At 40.8% G+C, this 21,059-nt stretch overlaps 1 protein-coding gene across 1 annotated transcript in view; it reads left to right on the forward strand.

Annotated features, from left to right (window-relative positions):
- Nucleotides 1-733: 733 nt before the first annotated feature.
- The window catches only part of MED26 (mediator complex subunit 26), a 31,161-nt gene continuing 10,835 nt past the window's right edge, over nt 734-21,059 (forward strand). Inside the window, exons 1-4 of the mRNA XM_080278773.1 lie at nt 734-764; nt 5,659-5,836; nt 9,981-10,196; nt 15,745-15,868. Of these exons, the coding sequence (XP_080134899.1) occupies nt 734-764; nt 5,659-5,836; nt 9,981-10,196; nt 15,745-15,868 (549 nt within the window). The remainder of the gene's footprint in view (nt 765-5,658; nt 5,837-9,980; nt 10,197-15,744; nt 15,869-21,059) is intronic.

A 21,059-nucleotide genomic window follows, 5' to 3' on the forward strand; every position in this document is an offset into this window, starting at 1 on the left:
CACAACATCAGTGTTGTAGGAAATGTATGGGATAAACCCATAGGAGTGGTTGCTTATCAGCAGTTGATGAGTCTGCTTGAGCAGGCAGATAAAGTTAAGCAAAATAAATAACAAGATTCAGCTTGAAAGAGCCCTCTTAATCTGAAGGGGTACGCAGCTCATAATAACACATATAATATGAGAAGTGTTTCCAGAGCCAAATGTAATTGTGTAGTGGTAGTATAAATATACTACAGTATAAAAATGTATTATCAGATTTCAGGATTAAGGAAGCATCTGTAACAGTGACCACCCAACTGTAGTTTGATTTAAAACAAAAAAAGCTAAATTAAAATTTGTGAACAATATCACGGAAAAACCTCATCACACTGCAGCTCAGATTACTAGTGATGAATATTGATATTTGTTACTTAAAACAAGTGAATGAAATAAAACTTGTGGAGGTTAGTGTCTACAGACATGCCACCTTTGTTGAAGTACTGTGCTATGCTGTACTTTCCATTCTGGTACTATACTTGTTTCACCTTAGCTTGGCCTTAAAAAATTGCCATCTCTCAGTCTTTAATGCTGAGTTGTATCAATAAATTAGCACCAGATGAAGCCAGTCATGAAAAAGTGCAGTAGGAATGATGTAAAGGCCTGTAGAATGCTATTGAGCCTTGTGAAATAAGCTGTTAAAGGATGAAAATATGGGCTAAGTGAAGGTGATAGAACTATAGTATGTAACGGCCCCATGGAAGCAGTTGCATACCTGCGGTCGACAGGTAAGCTTGGCCAAACAGACCGAAGTTAAGCAACAACAACAACAAAGATTCCAGGAAAGCACACTCTTAGGCTGCATAAGTATAGTTAAAATAATGGTTCTGTAAACAAAGTTTATGTTTCCATGTATGCATGTTTCATTATTGATACATAAATGTAGATGCATGGGGTGGCCTAGGATATGTGTGAGATATTTCAGGAAGTAATTCTTTGACTAGTTGTGAGTAATAAGGGCTGTATAAATATGGGTCCAATACCTAGTCTTTATGAATAAAAAATTTCTGATGACCTTATGGTCAAAAATGGTCTCTCATAATTCACTCATTAGGTCATCAGTCATTGTAGTTCCGTAAGTGGGAGTTGAACACATGTTGATATAGCATTTTGTACCCCAAATTACCCCAAAAATAACCAGATGAAGTTTCTTACATATTTCTCAAGACAACCTGTGTACATAATCCTGATCATTTGACTACTATACTGTATTTGCATCAGTGGTAGTTGTTGAAGTCAGTTGCAGTTTGCTCAAGACTCAGAGCCAGACAGTGATAGTTTTTTTTTTAATTTGTTTTTGGACTCATTTGGATGGGTTTAGGACCTTTTTTTTTTGGGGGGGGGGAACCCAAGGCTGAAAATTGCATTCCTATACTTTACATGTTAAAGCTACCCAGAGATACGATACCCCGCCTAGTGATGGGTTTTTACTCAACCAGTTGCATCATTAAACTGGGGTATACCTGTAGTTATTTTCACTTCACTGCATGTCGTTTGCCGCCTGTCAGTAAAAATAAATCTAAAAACAAGTTTCCAGCTTAAACTGGTACGGTATTGTAGTTGTAATGCACTTCATTTTCTGCCTGAACTCCAACACCACACCATTGTTCCATCATTAACATTAAGACACCCGATAATGGTGAGTGGAAAGGCTATCTTTGAACAAATAAATTGTGCATCAACCAGTGAGGCTTCGTATGGGTTAAGAAAAAATTCTGTCGTCGTTTATTGAAAAAGACCCTAACTTTTTCATTGTTGAATGAGCAATTCATCACAATCTGGTTCATCATAATAATGAGGGTATGCTGTAATTCCAAGGCCTGATTCAGACATATTATAGTAGAACTCCATGTAACTAGGATTCAGATATCTGGTAACCCAAAATTACTAGCAGTTTCGGAGGGGACATCAAAAATATTAATGGACAAATAATATTTTTTAAAAATCCGTTTGACTTCATTAAAAATCCGTTTGACTACACACAAGTTTGAATTTGGTGTCCCATCTTCCTGCACGTTCTTGTTGGTGTTTTGGCTGAGGAGAGAGATTGTATTTATAAAGGATCTTAAGCAATCTCCAGGATAAAAAAAAAATCTTTTTGATACTGTAGTTCACTGTTACATAAATTCTTGTTTTTTGAAGGTACTTTCATCGTGAAGCGAATGGTAGCTGTATGAGTGAAGACAAAAGAATATACAAGCATTTTCATTATGCCACAAAAATGGAGGTTTGGAAATACAGTACTATAGCCGAGGTGTATGCCATACAACAGTTTCAGGACCGTATTAAAAATTATAATCTGCATATAATTCTGTATTAAGTGCAAGTTACTCGAAGGAATAGATACAAGTATACAGTACTGTATGAGAAAAGTTATTACATTTCATACTGATTACAAGAATGGATATAGTACAACCTTGTCTTGGGAGTGGATTATAACATTGTCACCATGGTTTACTCATCTGATTGCATTACCATAGGACCATCATACCCTCACTGCAACTTCAGTCCCATGATGGAGTGTGCAAAGGACTGTACATTGCAGTATAAACTGCATTATAATACTTGTTATGGTACCCCTACAGTTTATAGTAGTCAGATATGGAGTATCCTTAAGTACGTACCTCGCATAATCTCATGTTATTTATCTGCACTTTGAAATTCCCTTAATGGCCAGTTAATGGAGGTTCTACTGTATCTCTGTCATAGGTATTGCAGTATTTTAGCAGCTGGGGGTGGTGCATTTTGTCATTATGTGAGGTGAGCTCACATTAATAGTTCTTAGTGCCTCTGTTGTATACTAGTTGATATATGCATGGACCTTCAAAATCAGTTTCCTTGATTTATGATAATGTATAAAGCATCATTTCATAATGATGCCTGTAATCCCTTTTGCCTTAAATGTCTGGACTGAGTACCCTAGCCCCAGGCCCCTAAGCTCCTGATGAGACACCGCTAGGTTGGATGATGGGTGGATGTAAAGCATCATTTCATTGGCTAGCTGTCATTACATGTCTTTCATCCTGATAGTTATTCAGGCCTTACTCTTACATATCTCAGTATGTTGATGTTATTATTAGCACTGACATTACTTCACTTCATGTTGGAACAGCATACAGTGGACCATCCTTATTATTGCCTTTGTCATTGTTGCATAACAACAGTCTTTCTGGCCAAGAACACCTGTCATCCATAGGTGAGCAACTGCTTCTGTGGGGCTGTCTTACAGGTGCAGTACAGTACAATGTGTACACCGTGCCAGGAACTGGCATCCACTTGTGGTAGACAGCGCCTTACCAGGTCCATAACTGGGTCCTTCCCATGGTGAGGTGCAGGGAAATATGAGTTTGGCTCCTGGGTGGACACGGCAGCGGCTCCACCCAGGATCTGCCACCATGTATAGGCTCCTCTTCAGCGTCCTGATGCTTTGGTTTTTGCACTTGTGATTTTTTGTCAGCTAATAAACCAGGTCAGAATACACTAGTTTAAGATGTCCTTTGGGGATGATTTAATGGATTGTGTTGTTAAATAATCCCAAAATACACTTTAAAGAAGTGTGGGGTAGATTCTAAAGTTAAATGGTGATTTGGGGCACTGCAAGGGGTTTTAGGCAAACAGATACCCAGTACTTGTATTACCACTACTGGGGTCATTTTGGGAGGCAAAAATAATTAGCAGATTTTGCTGTCCATGTGATGTGTTTCATATCCCCATGACCATGGGTGGACCACTGTATGTTGCTCTACATTGCCTTAATCCAGAATGATATTTCATTCTTAGAACTTGTCTGTGTATATTTTTTTTTCCTGTTTTTAATGTGGTTTTGTTCAGTAGAAATAATGCAAGTTTATTTTTTCCTTTGTATTATAAATATGTGCAGAAAATTCTGCTCTTTGATGTAGAACATCATGTAGGGAGAATCATTAGTTTCTTTTTATCATTTTGTAATAACTGTTGCAGACTGACCTGTTGATGGTGTTGTCAGTACAGTAAAGCACTTGTCGATTCTTAACCGTATCATTTCACCCCTTCAATCCGGTGACATATTTTGTGTTTTATTCCTGCTACAGCGTGTCCAGATGATTTTATTAAGCTCAGGGGACACTTTTCAAACAGGATGTGTTAGACAGAGCCTTCTTTTACCTGTTTCACTGTAAGAGGCCTACAATGCCAAATAAATTGACCTGGTGGTAGCAAGAATAAACAACAAAACAAACATCATTGGACTTGAAGGGGTTGAAATATTTGCCAGTAAATAACAAGGTAAATATGTATCCAGAATATTGCAATTAGTGTGTTGATTAAAAGTAATTTGTTTAATATTGTCCATATCCCAATATAGAATGTAATTGTTCTTGTGATAAGATGACTGGTCAGCTTGGGTCACAGATTTCCATTTTATATTAGCATATATGACTGGAGGCTAGGTCATAGGCTATGGCTTGCATTCAGTGGCAGTGTGGAGATTTCATAACTTCTTTTTTGTATTGATTTATTTTGCACTCTACACCTTGGTATCCTCTTTTATGTTGTTCACGTCAGTGTTCATGACATCAATAACACACAAGAATCTTAAGTGTAATCAACTTATTCTGCACTTTATGCCGCAGTACCTTCATGTAGGTTATTTACGCAAAGTGTCTTCGTACTAAAAAGACATATATAATACACAAGAGAATATCCAGGCATAGTATGCAAAATTAATCACAGGAAAAGTACTACAGAGCATCCCATGCCACCCAAAATAAAGCCCAGAGACTTCAGTAGTTGTATTCGCAGCAGGAATCTTCAGCTTCTCATAGGTCACAAGCCAGATCACATTGGTTATACTCTGTTCACTTTAACTTAGCCTAAAATTGCCATCTCTCCATCTTGAATGTTGAATTGTAACAATATATTAACACCAGAATATGGTGCTAGTCACAAAGAAGTTCTATTGAAAGGATGTAGAGTCATAGCATTGTCTTTTTCTGCCAGTGAGCTGGATAAGTAAACTGCAAAAGGAAGAGAATTTGGGCCAAGTTAAGGTGAAAGAACTGCAGCTATGAGGGGTTGTTGAGTACCCTTGTGGTGATAAATCATGATCTCACTTGTCTTAATTTTTGTCTTCTCACACACTCTGGTCAAACACTGTAACAGTAAGTCAATATTCCACGGTAAGAGGTTGTACTTATGTTTTTTTTATATGTGTGTGGATTAACTATACAGTAGTTTGGTTGTGATGCTTTGTAACAACCAGTCTAGTCAGTCATCATGTGATTTGTTGTTAGGTGTAGGCTCATTCATTTTTGTATGTGCTGTACTGTGTAAGGGATTTTTTTGTCATTAATTATTAATGGTGTTTGTTTTTTTTCCCTTGCTAGCACCAGACAATTTTATTCAACTTAAGAAGGACCTTCATTAATGGGGGTGTAGGTGATGGCTGTATCTAAACAGTCCAGCATGAAGAGCCTGTCCTAAACCGAGTAAAATAGCCTGGATATAGCAAGAAGAAAACAAAAATGACATCATCATATTGTGGGGATTAAATTTACCTTTGTGTCATTATATCTGTAATTTTGGGAACAGTAATAATTGGTGTTCATGGGTACATGTGTCAAAATGTCTTCCAAATTACTACAGTGTACCCTGTGGGAATATCACAACAGCGCACCACAGCACTAGACTTATACCAGACCTACATGTCTGCAGAGTTATGGTCCCTCATGCAGTTCTCTTCATTTGTCTTGCACTTGTGTCATGGGGTTGTTCTAGCTGGCATAGGAGACTTCATGGCATCCCGTAGTCAGGAGTCTGATTTGTAAATTACACCTTTTTATTGTCGTCTGTGTTACTGAGGCAAGCTACGTCAGTACTAAAAAACAATATGAAAATCATAGAATATGAATGTGTTATAGCTGTAATATACCACTAAGAACAGGATGCAGTCAAGCCTCGAGTGCCAAATTGATTATGGGTCAAATGTATTTCAGATAAATTTTACCTATAAAGGAAGTGCTGTATATTTGTTATTGTGTTCTTCATTTAGCTGATCTTTAATTAGCCTCCACCACTTATATTTTATCTTTCATGTAGCTTTAATATTGACTGAATTGTGGCCGTTTTTTTTAAGGTGTAGTTTCTGTGGTACTTGTCGCCATCAAGGAACATATTCAGAATTTTCTAACTGATACATAGTTTTTTTTTTTTTTTTTTTTTTTTCCCCACTGAAAGGGACTTTATGCTCATGCTTCTGCAGTACTGGATTTGATGATAGATGGATGGACTAAAAGATGTGAATTTTTGCAAATTTGACAGCTGTACAGTTTTAACTTGATAGAGTCACAGGTAACAGTACTTGTACAGTATGTAAGATCCCATCTCATTTTTACATTATAGGCAGTCATCATCACTGTCATCATCATCTTGACTCAATATCCCACCAAACAGTGGGACAGAAAATTTGAAGAGTTGTCAACATAGTGCTGAATGAAATGTTCACATGTGGAGACTGTGTTTAAATGGCTGTGAAAGACAGACTGAGAAAGACAGCTCCAGAGTTGACTAGTTGTAGTAGGCTATACCATACATGAAAGACAAAACCATGTCATTCTTGCATTAGTGTTGGACTGAAAGAGGTGAGAACTAGGCAGGTGCTGCACGGCCATGGGCTTGCGGAGCTGAGAAAATCAGTGACCAGTAGAAGAGAAAGTGATCCCACAATGTGGTGAGAAGAAAGGGGAGGGGGGTTCATGCAGTGAAAATGTCTGAAATGATGGTATCAAAATAAACTAAACAGTAGTATTGTATCTCTTTCATATTTAACTATAGAAAACTGACATGGTCCCATTTGAAATTTATTAGTGTAGAGTTTTACCAACCTGTAAACAATACTATAGCCTAGAAATATAACAGGATAGGGATAAGCATTCAGAAATTTATTTTATACAAAATTAAGCATTAGTTAGGAACATATTTATACAACTGCCTAGCCCCGGGCTCCTACGCTCCTCATGGGGCAGTGAAGGATTGGATGATGGATGGATGGATGAATAATAGTACAGCTACACAATTGATATCTGAGCTCTTTAAAAAAGCAGATTAAAAATTAGTCCGAAGAAGATGCAGTGACACACCTCGGACTGTTCTGATTTGTACCTGATAGAAGTGCAAGATGGAGAAAAATTGCATGATGGATGAAAACTTATAAAGACACTGTAATTTCACAGATGATATATGGTGTTTGATTGCACTTTTATTCATTTGTAAACTTGAATTGGAATTGGTGTCCTTGTATATCATGTGATTTTCATAAATAAACTTGTGTATGATATGTACATCCCAATGACACTCAGACTTTTATTTTTTGACTGTGTAGGCTAATAATGGGCATACAGGTATATTGTAGTACTGCCTGCTAGGATTATAGCATAACATTGCACTCATACACTCTTTTAGATGCCTGGCAATTTATTAAGGTGACAGATCAGATGAAGAGGAAAAACATGGATATCATAATTTAAGCAGTGTGTGAAGAATGATGAAAGAAAGGCAGTGGTGAACAGTGAAGATATTGAAGACGCCTGGAGAGAGGATTATAACCGGTTGCTGATTGTGGAATTTGAATGGAACAGAGGAGGTTTGGAGTCAATGGATCCAGTGTTTGGCCCTTGGCCTTTGATTGACACTACTACTGTGAGCATGGCAATAGACAGGATGCAGTTGGGGAAGGCAGCAGGTATGTTTTGGTTGACTGCTGAATTGCTAAAGGCCTCAGGAGATACAGGAATGGGGTTAGTTACTGATTTGCTAAATATGGTTATGATATATATGAGTATGTTGTCCCAGATGACTGGCTGAAGAGTGTAACTGTAAATGTATACACAGGGAAGGTGATTCCCTGGAAAGAGGAAATTATAGAGGCATAAAGCTTTTGGACCAGATAATGAAAGTAATGGAGAATGTTCCAGAAGGCATGATTAGAGAAGGAATTCATATTGATGAGATACAGTTTGGGTTTATGCCAGGCAGTGGGACCACTGATGCCATATTCATAGTTTGACAGCTTCAGTAATAATAAATAGGAAAGAAAAGAGATCTGTACTTTGTATTTATTGATTTGGAGAAGGCCTTTGACAGAGTTCCTAGGGAGATAGTGAAATGGGCAATGGGAAAGCTAGGGATCGAGGAGTGGCTGGTTAGAGTGGTTATGGCTATGTATGTGGGTGCTAGCACCCAGGTGAGAGTGAAGGGAAATTTGAGTGATGAGTTTTCTGTGAATGTGAGCATGCATCAGGGGTCAGTATTGAGCCCCGTGTTGTTTATCATGGTGCTTGAAGACCTTTCACATGACTTCAGAAATGGACTCCTATGGAAGATCTTGAATGATTATAATTTAGTACTGATTGCAGTGAATGAAAGGGAGGTGGAAGAAAGATTTAGGAAGTGGAGGGATGGTATTGAGCACGAGGGCTTGAGAGTAAATGCAGATAAGACAAAAGTGATGGTAACTAGGTTTGGTGGCAGTGGCCATTGTCAAAGAACAGGGAGAGTGGCCATGTGCAGTTTGCCACAAGGGCTTGGGAAGTAATTCCACCTTGTGCAGTATTTGTGACAAGTGGGTGCATAAGAAACGTAGTGGTATTAGGGGTAGACTGTGAGGTAATGCTGATTTTATGTATGAGTATGTGGTGTGTCAGGGATAGCATGTGGAGATTGTCAAGCGTGAAAAGATTGATACTGCTGGCGAGTCTTGAGTGTGTGGAAGAGTTTTGTTACTTGGGAGACATGTTATGTGCTGGAGGTGGAGCTGGAGCTAGCTCTGTGGTTAGAGTGAGTAGTGGTTGGAAGTTCAGGTAGCAGTTGCCTCTCCTGACATTGAGAGAGCTGTCCATGCTAAGGGATCTTTATGTGGGGTGTGATAGGAGTGTGATGCCATTTGGTAGTGAGACCTTGGCAGTTAAGGAAGAGGAGATTCGTCAGCTCAAATGTACAGAAATGACAATGATTAGGTGGATGTGTAGTGCATCCTTGAATGCGAGGCATAGGGGGGGGGGCTAAGTTTAGGATTGAAGAGTTGAAAGGAAGGATAGGACTGGAGAATAATTGGTGCTGTGATGAGGGGTGCATTGAAATGGTTTGGGTATTTGGAGAGGATGGAGGATGACATTTGGGTGCAGAAAGTGAGAAGTGTGAATGTTAGGGGTAGGGTTGCTACAGGCAAACTGGAAAAGACCTGAGATGAGGTTGTAGACTGTGACCTCAGGGAAAAAGAGCGAATAGAGAGGCTGCCAGAGATTGAGCAGCATGGAAGGTTGCCATTAGGTAACCAAGGCCAACACTTGCAAGCATGTTAGAGCCTTTATAAACAAAACGAATGATCTAGTGCATTAAAACACTCCAACCATACTTGACCCAGAGTCTACTTCAAAGGGGTGATTGGGGTTTGTTCAGGTGAGGCCACTTAGGGGAAAGAAACTGGTCACAATCCTTAAATGTCTGGACTGAGTAGTCTAGCCCTAGGCCCCTACTCTCCCGATTAGGCGATACAGTACTGGAATAGATAAAGTAATATGCTTTGGATAGTAGAGGGGCTAGAATAGCTCAGCTGTAGAGCTTTACAACTGTGGGATTGGCAGTTTGAGACCATACTAGGGTTGCATATTACTGATGAGAAATGTAGCAGCCTCTCCAAGGATCTTTCCTTGCCCTGCAGTGCTATATAATCCATTGGTCTTAGCTTGAGGGATTTGCTCTCAGGACAGTAGTTGTTTCTTGCTTGATCTCAGTTTGTCTGGCTAAGCAGACCCACAGACCACAGGTTAGTGACTGCTTCTGTGGGGCCATTCTACAGTTGTATAGGGAACCAACACCCCCTTGCAATAGACCATTCCTCACCAGGGTCAAACCAGGCTCTATCCTCACAATGAGCTGCAGGGAAATATGATGTGGTTTTTGGCTGCCAGGTGCATGCTTCAGCTGTCCATCCAGGATGCATCACTACAGATAGGTGCCTCATCAGCATCTCAGAAGACAGCAGTAACTACGAAACTGCCATTTGAAGCCATAGCAAAGTTGGAAAAGTTCCACCATGGAGCAGTCTATAGAAGTACTGGCACAAAGAAAATTGTAGACTATGTGGAATTACCTCTTCACAAACTTCTTGCTCATCAGCCTTACATGTAAGTTTTATATATATATATATATATATATATGTGGAATTACCTCTTCACAAACTTCTTGCTAATCAGCCTTACATGTAAGTTTATATATATATATATATATATATATATATATATATATACTAAGTACACAGGGTGCTGGAGAGGGGTCCCTGCATGTGGTAGTACCATTATAGCCTGGCAGCAGAGCTGCCTGGTAATACAGCCATCCATCAACTCCTTCCTTTTCACCAGAAAGAGGATCAACTTTTGCCTGCAGTTCACTGCATTGACATACAGATGAGCCTAGGGCCACAACAGCAGCATCAGAGTACACAGACAATGAATGTGGAAGGTGCTGAGAATATCTAGAGTAGTTGGGGAAGTTGCTGACTGCCTTTAACAGTATGTATGAGGGTGAATGGGTGGCAGTGCTTGTGGAAAATAGACTGTTCTTTCAAGGTTGAGTTCACAAAGTGATGTGTTGTTTATCCTAGTACTTTAGGCACTGTCATGAGCATTTAGAAGTGGGCTACCTTTGGAGCTCTTATATGCTGATAACTTTGTTTTGGTGAGAGCATGCAAGAGGCCAGAGAGAAGTTAGAGATGTAGAGGGATGGAATGGGGGTAAAGGAACTGAGAGTTAATACTGTACTGGTAAGTTAAAGGTCATGGGTAGTATGTGTGAGGGCAGTAATGTCATGCAACATGGTGTGTGGCCTTGTGCAGTGTGTAAAAAGGAAGTTAGGAGGAATTATATACCGTGTACAATTTGTAGCAAATGAGTCCACATGATATGTACTAATGCTGTAGGAAGCCTGCAAGGTGCAAGAAATTTCTTGTGATGGTATGTAAGGTTGTTTAGGCTGCTAACAACAAAATGGAAAGTGCTTTTGGAGAGTGCCAGCCACTTGGACTGCATTGTGTTGTGTTACCTGGAGACATGATGAGTGTAGAAAGGGCAGAAGCTAATTCCTTTGCTAGAGTGAAAGTGATGGAAGTTTGGGAAATTGTTGCCTCTTCTGCTTATGAAGGGATTTTCACTTCCAATAATGTGTGAGAAATGTTGTGTGACAGAGAGATTGGCCAATAAATGGATATACTGGTAAGTAGACTGCAATATGGTGAAATGAGAAGTGAGATAGAGAAGTGATGCAAATTGCTGTTAAGATGGTTTTGATATGCTGAGAGGATGAGGAAGGGAGTGAGGAAGGGTGGATGAGGAAGATAACAGATATGAATGTGTAAGGATTGCCCAGAGACAGACTGAGGTAGACTTGGCATGAGGTCCTCTGTGGAGACCTTTGAAATACGAGTTCTGTATTGTTTGTATCATTGTACTGTATTGTTTAAAAAGGCTCCAACTTGCTTTAATTTGTTGGCCTTGGTCACTTAATGGCGGCCCTTCATGTTGTTTGATTTCCGGCAACCTCCCTATTTGGTCCCTTCTCCCTGAGGTCACACTTGTCCCCGGTCTTTTTGGTCTGCCTCCCACAACACAACCCTCAATGTTCACACCTCTCAGTGGCTCATTACTGCAATGTTATGTGCTAGGACAAGTCAGTGCATGATGGCATGTTCTTACTAAGAGAGGGTATTAGAAACTGCCATTACTGTTCAAGTACTGTTGTTTGCTGGTGCTGACAAACAGCCTACACCTGGTGATGCTGTACACCCAGGATGGAGCAAAGTAGCTATGGCATCAACTCAAGAGCCAAACTTCCTCATATTTCCCTGCACTTCACCAAGGAGAAGGACCTTGGTCTGACCCTGGTGAGGTGCCATCTACCATGAGGGGGTGTTGGTTCCCCACGTGATGTATGTATAATGCTGTGCTGTACTTGTAAGACAGCCCCACAGAACCAGTTCCTTATCTGTGATCAATGGGTCTTCTCAACCAGACAGACTTGGCTGAACAACAACAATAACTTGTTTGCCAATGATACTGCTAGGTGGGGATGAGTGGGAGCAGCAACATTTGGTGAACGCATACAAATGCATGTATATAATATGAAACTAAAGTAAATGTACCATTACAATGAGTAAGTTATGATTAGTGAATGGAATCAAACCATGCAGTGCAAAGTACAGTACTGTTGAATGCTTAGGAAACGAAGAACATGTCTGCATTCAAAGGTCTACATAGTGTAATGGGAAGGATGAGAGTATTACAGTAGGGAAGGGGGGTTGCAGGTACACTGAGGACAGTGGCAAGAAGTGGGAGAGTGAGCATGAAAGTGGTCATTGGACAACAGTACAGTATTATGATCCCCACTAGAAAGTAAGGAGGTGAAGCGTCAATCTGGTTGGAAGGAGAAGTCAAGTGTGAGAGGAGTGGAAATGAGTAAGAGGGGGTTGTGGAATTACATGCCAAGACACAGATATAAGAATAAGCTTGGTTGTGGTGTTGTGTATGTGCTGGCAAATCTTAGGAAAATTGCCCCAAGAAGGTTTGGCTATGTGGAGGGAATACAGAGTGTAGGATTGATTAGAAGGTACAAAGTGAGGTGGAGGGGATGAGGTGAAGGTATAAATGAGGGTGCTTTGAGCTGGAGAAAGAGCAGCTTCATGGCATAGAACAGATGCATGGAGACACTCTGCTTGCGGGCCACCCTCCTCCCGGATTATGGTACTCTAATACTGATTTTATATATATATATATATATATATTGCCCTTTCACTTATAGTAGATTTAACAAATCATTTATAAATTTTATTTTTTGTCCAATGCTTTGATAATCTGTGTGTAAATATGCACAAGTTCGTAATGTGTCCTTAAGATTTTTCTGCATGGTGCACCGTGGCCATTTGCTAAGTACTGAATATGCATTGCATTATATTGGTATACTGTACTCTTTTACTCCATAACTTGGTTTAAAACTGCCATCTGTGCATTTTCAATCCTGAGTCACAATACATTAACACTATTATAAAATATGATGCTAGTCACGAAACAGTACTATGAAACGGGAGTCGCGCCATATGCCTTTTTCTGCCACGAGCAATGTGAATTTAGCTGCAAAAGGATGAAAATTTGGGTCAAGGTGAAAAAAACACTGTAGCAGTATTAATGCTATAACAGCAAAACCTATGGTGGTTGTAGTTATTGTTGTTGTGATGATTCAGATGACAGCAGCTGTATTGTTAATGGTTGCAATAGCGATTTACTTTATCATTAACTGCCGCTACTGGGTGGTGGCAAGGCCATAGAGGCGGCTTTGGTAGTGGGCTTTCTGCTGATGACATTATGCCTGGCGCTGCCTATAGGATTAGGATTTAATGAAAGTGAAAGGTCTTGAGTGTGTATACCCCACGATATATAGACGAACGATATATATCGTGGTATAACCCTTGCTTGGGAAGGGGGAGGGTTAGGGGCTTCCTTAGGTGCGGTAAACCAAACGAGTATCAAAACAGCTGATCTGTGAGCAGTATTTTCGCACGATGTTTTATGGCAGATCTAACTAAACTTGATGAATTTAATTTTTGTGACGTAGTTAATACTGTTCGCCAGAGCCTGCAGCACAGAATTTCAAAGATCTTCGTCCTGTATTTCAAAATGTAAAGCCGTATGGGGTCTCGATACTGTTTATTATACATCATCACTTCACTCATTTCCCTTTAACTTGTCTAAAACTACCGTCTCTCCATCTTGAATACTGAAATATAAAGGCATTAGAATATAATGCTAGGTTAAAACACGAAGTCCATTGGAAAGGTTGTATAAACTCACTTTTATCCGTCTCTCGAAGCTCATGATAATCTGCAGTAATATCCGGGCTAAGTTAAGATAAAAGAACCGTTACTTCAGTGCATCTCCCCCCGTACAGGAGAATGAACGATTCACCATGGCATCTTCAGTTAAAATTAAATCGTAGTCATACTGGGTACATGCAGTCCGACTCCGAGCCCACTGTCCGTTGTCACGCCGTGCCTCCCTCCTACATGCTGCCACAGAGAATGTTATCAATTCAGCCACAAAATCCTATTTCTGAGACCACAATTGTTCCACAACCAAAATCATACCAGCCTAGGTTCTCGGCCACATTTGAGCGACGCCTTAAATAACTTTGTTTTCAATATAATTTCATGAAGACCTTTTAACCATCGAATCTTATTTAACATGAGCCCTAAGCTGTGATTATGAACATCTCTTACTCAAATGAAACAGTATCTATTGGAACTCTGCCCACAGGCCTATGGTTAACAATGTAAGCTTCGCCATTCTGGCGAGCTGTCACCTGCAATCAGTCGTTATACCCTTACAATTTGTATGGTATTGCACATGGACACGGTTATAAAAGCTTGGCGAGTCACCCACGGAATAACTAAGGAGGTATCTGACTATTGTATATCACCCAAAACACAACCAAGGAGGTATTTATTTATCTAACCTCCTTGCTAACGGCTCTATGGGTGACAAAAATGGCGGAAGTTGTCCTTTCTCGGTATGACACACTGAAGTTAACCAATAGGGTCTTCAGTCCAAGATGATGTTCACAATAGACAATCTATGACTATTACTGACTCACTGCTGATATAAAATGGTCAGGAATACTAAAAAAAAAAAAAAATGGTACATCTTTATTGACAGAATTAGTGGAAGTTACAGACTGAACGTTATATACGTTTCAACTCCTGGATGTAGCCACATAACTTCAGATAACCACAAAACCAGATAATAATAGCAGGAACAGCATCCATCCCCCTCCCCCTCATATTTTAAAATCTCCATTGCTACTCATTACTCACCCTTAACTCCCATTCAAAACCCTACTCATGTACTCAACGTCCTCATACCAAGCGGACAGAATTTAGCGTATATACAGTATGATACACACGAGCAATTGCACAAAAGCAACAAAACTGATGATTCCTCAACGGGCATGTCCCCACATTCCAACCCTCCTCGTGTTCCTACCCGACGATATATTCTTCACAAAGGCGGCTATTTTTTCACATTCTACAAGATAGTACGGTTACCAAGCTAAGTATTCATCAGAGGCGACTTCAACTGATCTTAAATAATGTAACCGTTCAATGTAAAGCATGTAAGGCCGATAAAGCATTTATATTAGACCTCAACTGATGGTTAGCTTGGGGGGGTTGTAATTTATCTAGGTACACAGGAATTTCCAGATACCATGTGAACGGGAACTTTTAACACTTTTATTACCCGCAACCATACACATCCACGTCGAAAAAGATTGATTTTGAGGTAAACGGAAACTGGTACGTGCAAATTATTAAACTGAATCTGAAAACTTGATTGGGAAAATATAAAAATGAGGCGCAATGGAAGCACGTGATGATCGGGGTGCGGCGCGGTGGTGCACAGAACTGTGTAGCAGAGGAGCGGCCCGGGCCGGCACTGACACCCTCCTCCTGCTCACACACCGCCCGACCACCAGTGATGTATCAATGACGACACAGTGACGACATCGCCTTCTGGCGGCCTCTGAGCCAATGAGGAGGCGCAGGTCAGTAGGCGATGATGACGTCACGGTGCTCGTGCGGGCTCGGCGACTCCCCGGCTCGCTCAGTTACCCACAATCCCCCGTCCCGCCAGTCCATGTCGCCGCCCCAACCAGTCACCACCGCTGCGCCGACGTGACCACACGCGCGGCCTCATGCAGCGCTCAATTGAGGAGATCAAATCAAGATTATTGACGTGCACTGATCTCGAATACAATGTAAGGTCCTTAGAGATTTACAGAGTCACTCAAACGGTTTAAATATAGAATATAATAGCACGGCACGGTAGTTCCAGCTCAATACAACCCGCCATGGCTGACAACGGCCGTCAGGTGGGGCACAATATATTGGTCAATTTCACCAAAATAAAAGCACTAGCCGGAGTCTAAGGTCAATGTTCAGTGTTTCCAGCATGGAGAGCAACGTTGTGTGGTGTGAAGACGGTGGTATGCAGTGGTGATGTGGTATGTGGTGAGAGTGCGACCAACATTTTCACGGGTCCGGTGTGGCGGCCGCTCTACCCCGACTCTCGTGGCCGCCGCACCACGCATGCGCCCTTCAGCCTAGGCCCGACCCCGCAACACACTCACATTGCGCTGCACACACTTGTTTTTGGCCACAATTACCTCTTATGACCACCTAGGGGGCTTGTGATGATGCATAAGGGTCATAGAGGGTTATTGGAAGTGAGAGGAGTGTGCAAGGGAGATAAAGTAGAGGGTGTGTGGTGATATTGGAGTGTGTGAGGTACGGTGTGCGTTGCGGGTGCGGGTGGTGGGGTGGGTGGCAGCGAGGTGGTTCTCAGACTCACCCGCACCTCACGACATGGCGACGTTTCGTTGCCCCTCCGCCATGACCATGATTTGGAAATGTGATAATTTCCTAATGACGCCAGAGAAATAAACGTGTTTTTCGTAGTCAGTCGTATTCCTCCATTAATTCGATTTTCTTTAAAGCATAATTTCGTGTATTAACCTCCTTCAAAAGTGGTTCATCTTTTTTTTCCTGAAATATTACGTAATCTTCTTTGTATTCGTTGAGTGCAGTAAAACTGGATGAAAAATCTTGCAGAATAATCAGATATCAAGGTCGAGGTGTGTGAACTTTCGGATAGCTTATTACACTGGTTATCAGAACAAGCACTAACAACGCCACGAATGGCAAAGTGTGTAAAGAAGGGACTTTGGTAGGTATTTTTGGTGGTAGTTGCAATGATAGTCCAGCAGTAATCACCAGTTGGCCTTGTGTAGAGTTGGGAAGAGAAAGAGTGTTTGCATTTAGACAGGTCGAAGGACGGGTGGTGAGTAATGTTGAACAGATGTGACTTTTATGCATGTCCAAGAGGAAATAAATTCATATCAGCTGATGTGTCAACAGCACTCACACCTTTACAGTAAGAAGGCAAACTTACTTTTATTCAAACTGCTCACACAATTATTGACCCTGAACCGTTCAGTGGAGCTTCCTGCTTCTGTACTATTTATATACATCCAGTGCTGATAAGTTTTGACCAGTTTCCGTGGAGTCTGCTTTGTTTTGTATCCTCAGTTCTTCATTAAGAGTCAATATCCAAACTTTTGACCTGCGGAAGCCTTATCTGTGTTTTTAAGTGAAATTTAAGTACTGGAAAAAGAAACACAGTACCAGTAACGAAACACTGGAAACTAGTAATGGTGACGTTACAAGGAGAAGTTGATCTTGTTTTTAAGTGTTTAACTTTCAGCAGCTTTGTAAATGTCGAAAAGTGGAACACGGTGATGATGTGTACGAAGGTAGTGACAAGTGTAATGTTAGGAAATGAATTGTACTTCCAGGTAATGTGGGCGGTTTGTTTTGTAGAAAGCTAGCCATATTCCAATGTGATAATTATTTTGATGTTTTTAGTTTGTTACGAGTTACATTGGGCTAAGACTGTCTGCAGAAAATTATCAAGGCTACGAGTTTACGTCAAACTGTGTCAGCCAAATGCATTATGGCAACTTGGACTACTGATTTTCCTTTAACTATTTCTAAAGTGTACCCACTGTCAGAAAAATCAATACATATTTCCATTTGCTGATGATTTGCAAATTTACTTTGTCAAAAATATGTTTTTGTGCATACAGTTTCAGCCATGTGCCACCCCCATATTGGTTTCCTTGCTTAGCATACTGTGAATGTTCATCCTTAACTGTAGCCTAACATACCAATGTATAATATATATATACCAGTATATATATTTGTAGAAGCAAAAATGAATTATAACAAGCGCAATATCCAGGAGAGCCCCGTTAATATCGTTGAAGTAGTGTATCCATTATTGACACATTGCCAAAAAAAAAAAAAAAATAGGATACCAAAAGTAGGACCAAATAATATTGCATTCATGGTTGGTAGGTTTTGTTAAAATTTATATAGTTCTTTAATAAGGAAAATAATATATATCAGCAAATTTTTAACTTTTTAATCCAGGTGATATCCTGTTTAGAGTATGCTACTACTAGACAATTTTATTTAACTGAAAAAAGGACTCAAAGAGGTTCACTGAGGCCATATCTAAACCCACCCAGTTAGAATATCATCTCCTGATCTAAAAATCATCAGAAGATTGCAAAAATAAAAAATTTAAGGGACTTCGCCTTTTCTCGTCGGGTTAAACCCTTTTCTTTTGTTATGGTAGGTTTTACTTTATATTAGACAGGAAAAGAATTCATAATTGCATGTACTGTAGAGTGAGGGGATATAAAATATCCCCTTTAATAGTTATTATAGCTATTGAATGCTTAATTCTTGTGGTCCCATGTTCATCTGGATTGGAACTCGGTGGATGCAGGCTGGTTACTACTCTTGTATTGTCCATTGTGCTCCTTTTGGGGGATAGAGAGGTGGTTGAGGAATGTATAATCAGATTGCGGAGCCATCTGGTTATATTGGTGCCACTGCATGAAGGTGTTCCCCTCCAGTTCAATACTGAATGGCTTAAAGTTCCATACTGAATGGCTCAAAGGCGTCCCTCACCAGCACCATAAGCATGGTGCTGGTGAGGGATGCCTTGTGGTGGTACCAATATGGCCTGGCAGTTCTGTTGTCCAGTTATTCAAATGTATCTCAATTCCTTCTCTGTCTCCTGCTAGGAGGATAGTGAAATGCAGAAGGCAATTTCAGGTTGCAGCTCACCGGGTTTATTTTCAGATGAGCTAGGAGTTTTAACAGCAGTAGTTAACTCCTTTTGTCAGGCATGAAAGGATTGATATTGCTGGTGAGTCTCTTGAGTGTGTGGAAATTTTTTGTTTGAGGTGGCTTTGGAGCTAGCTCAGAGGCTAGGTTTAAGGAGTGCTTGGAGGAAGTTCAGGAAGCTGCTGCCTCTCCTGATATTGAGAGGGCTCTCCCTCCTTACTGAGGGATCTTAATGCAGCGTGTGTTAGGTGTGTATTGTTGTATGGTAGTGAGATCTAGGCAGTAGAGGAAGTGGACATGTGTAGCTGCAAACATACAGAAATGACAGTGATTAGGTGGACGTGTGGTGCATCCATGAGTGATGACTGGGGGAGGGGAGTAGGATTATGATTGCAGAGTTTTGAGGAAGAATAGGACTGAAGTGTGTTGGTGTTGTGATGAGGGGTAGATTGAGATGGTTTGGACATGTGGAGAGGATGGAGGATGATAGTTAAGAACATAACATTAAGAAAGGAGGACAGCTGAATTAGCCCAGTTGGCCCATGCTAGGCAGCGTCTGCAAGAGTATCTAAATTACTAGACTGTGATAGGATAGTAAGGTAAAGAAGAAATTGGGTGTAAAAGGGGAGAAGTGTGAACCTTGGGGTAGGGTTATGAGAGGCAGATAGTTGTGGAAGCAATGAAGAAAGTTAAATCGGGGAAAGCCCCAGGAATTGATGGAGTGTGTGGTGAAATGTTGAAGCATGGGGGAGAGATAGTAGTAGAATGGATGTGGAAGATGTGCAGATTGGCCTGGGAGGAAGGTAGAGTCCTGGAGGATTGGAAGTCAGGTATAATTATTCCCTTGTACAAAGGAAAAGGGGAAAAAGAAGTCTGTGTTAATCATAGGGACATTTGTCTTAGTATAATAGGAAAAGTGTATGGTAGGATACTTATTGACAGAGTTAGAGAAGGAACAGAGAAATTAGTTGGAGAACAGGGAGGCTTTAGGAAGGGAAGAGGTTGTGTAGATCAGATATTCATTCTTAGATCTTTAGTGGAAAAGTTTCTAGAGAAGGGAAAGAAGTTGTATGTGGCTTTCATGGATTTGGAGAAAGCATATGACAAGGTGGATAGACAAGGATTGTGGAAAGTGTTAAGAATATATGGAGTAGATGGGAAGTTGTTGAATGCTGTGAAGAGTATGTACGATGGTGCGAAGGCTGCAGTGCGTGTGGATGGTGAACTAAGTGAATTTTTCTCTTTGAAAGTTGGGTTGAAACAAAGATGTGTCATGTCTCCATGGTTGTTCAATCTGTACATGGATGGGGTAATAAAAGAGGTACAAGGTAGGGTAGTGGATGTTGGAGTGGCCCTGGTGAGAGAGGATAGTGTTTGGAAACTCCCTGTACTGTTGTTTGCAGATGATACTGTGTTGTTGAGTGAAGACGAAGGGGAGCTGCAAGGCTTGGTGGATGAGTTTGGGAGAGTGTGTAAGAAATGGAATCTAAAGGTGAATGTAGGGAAGAGTAAAGTGATGGTCTTTGTGAGAGGTGAAGTCAGTGAATGTACAGCGAGGTTGGATGGTGAGGAATTGGAAAATGTGAGTACATTTAAGTACTTGGGTAGTGTGATGAGTAAGGATGGAGGTTTGGAGGGTGAAGTGCTTGAAAGGGTACAGCAGGGAAGAAAGGTTGCTGGTTCTTTGAAAGCAGTGATAAGAAACAGGGAAGTGAGCATGGAAGTGAAAAAGTTACTACATGACAGTATTGTGATACCAACTCTAACGTATGGAAGTGAAGCTTGGACGTTGTTGGAAGGACACAAGTCAAGAGTGAGAGCAGTGGAAATGAGGTATTTAAGAGGAGCCTGTGGAGTCACATGGAGAGACAGGCTGACGAATGAGGATATAAAGGAGCGTTGTGGTGTTGATGTGGATGTGATAGGAAGCGTTATGAGGAACAGACTGAGGTGGTTTGGCCATGTGGAGAGGATGGAGGGTGAAAGACTGACGAAGAGAGTGTATGTGATTGAGGTGGAGGGGGGAAGAGGGAGGGGGAGGCTGAGGATGAGATGGAGGGATGGGGTGGAGAGGTATATGAGAGAGGGGGGTGTGAGTTGGGAGCAGGGCAGTGAAATAGCAGGGGACAGGGCAACATGGAGGCGATTTGTTTATGGCCGCCCCTTAAGGGATTGAGGTATCTGGCAATAGGTAGATAAATAAATATTGTACATTGGTAATTAAATATGAAGGGAATTTTAATGGTAGGAGGG

This window comes from Coenobita brevimanus, chromosome 8 (assembly GCF_032717465.1).
Source record: "Coenobita brevimanus isolate Jiangsu-jjx chromosome 8, ASM3271746v2, whole genome shotgun sequence".
Classification (NCBI taxonomy): Eukaryota; Metazoa; Arthropoda; class Malacostraca; order Decapoda; family Coenobitidae; genus Coenobita; species Coenobita brevimanus.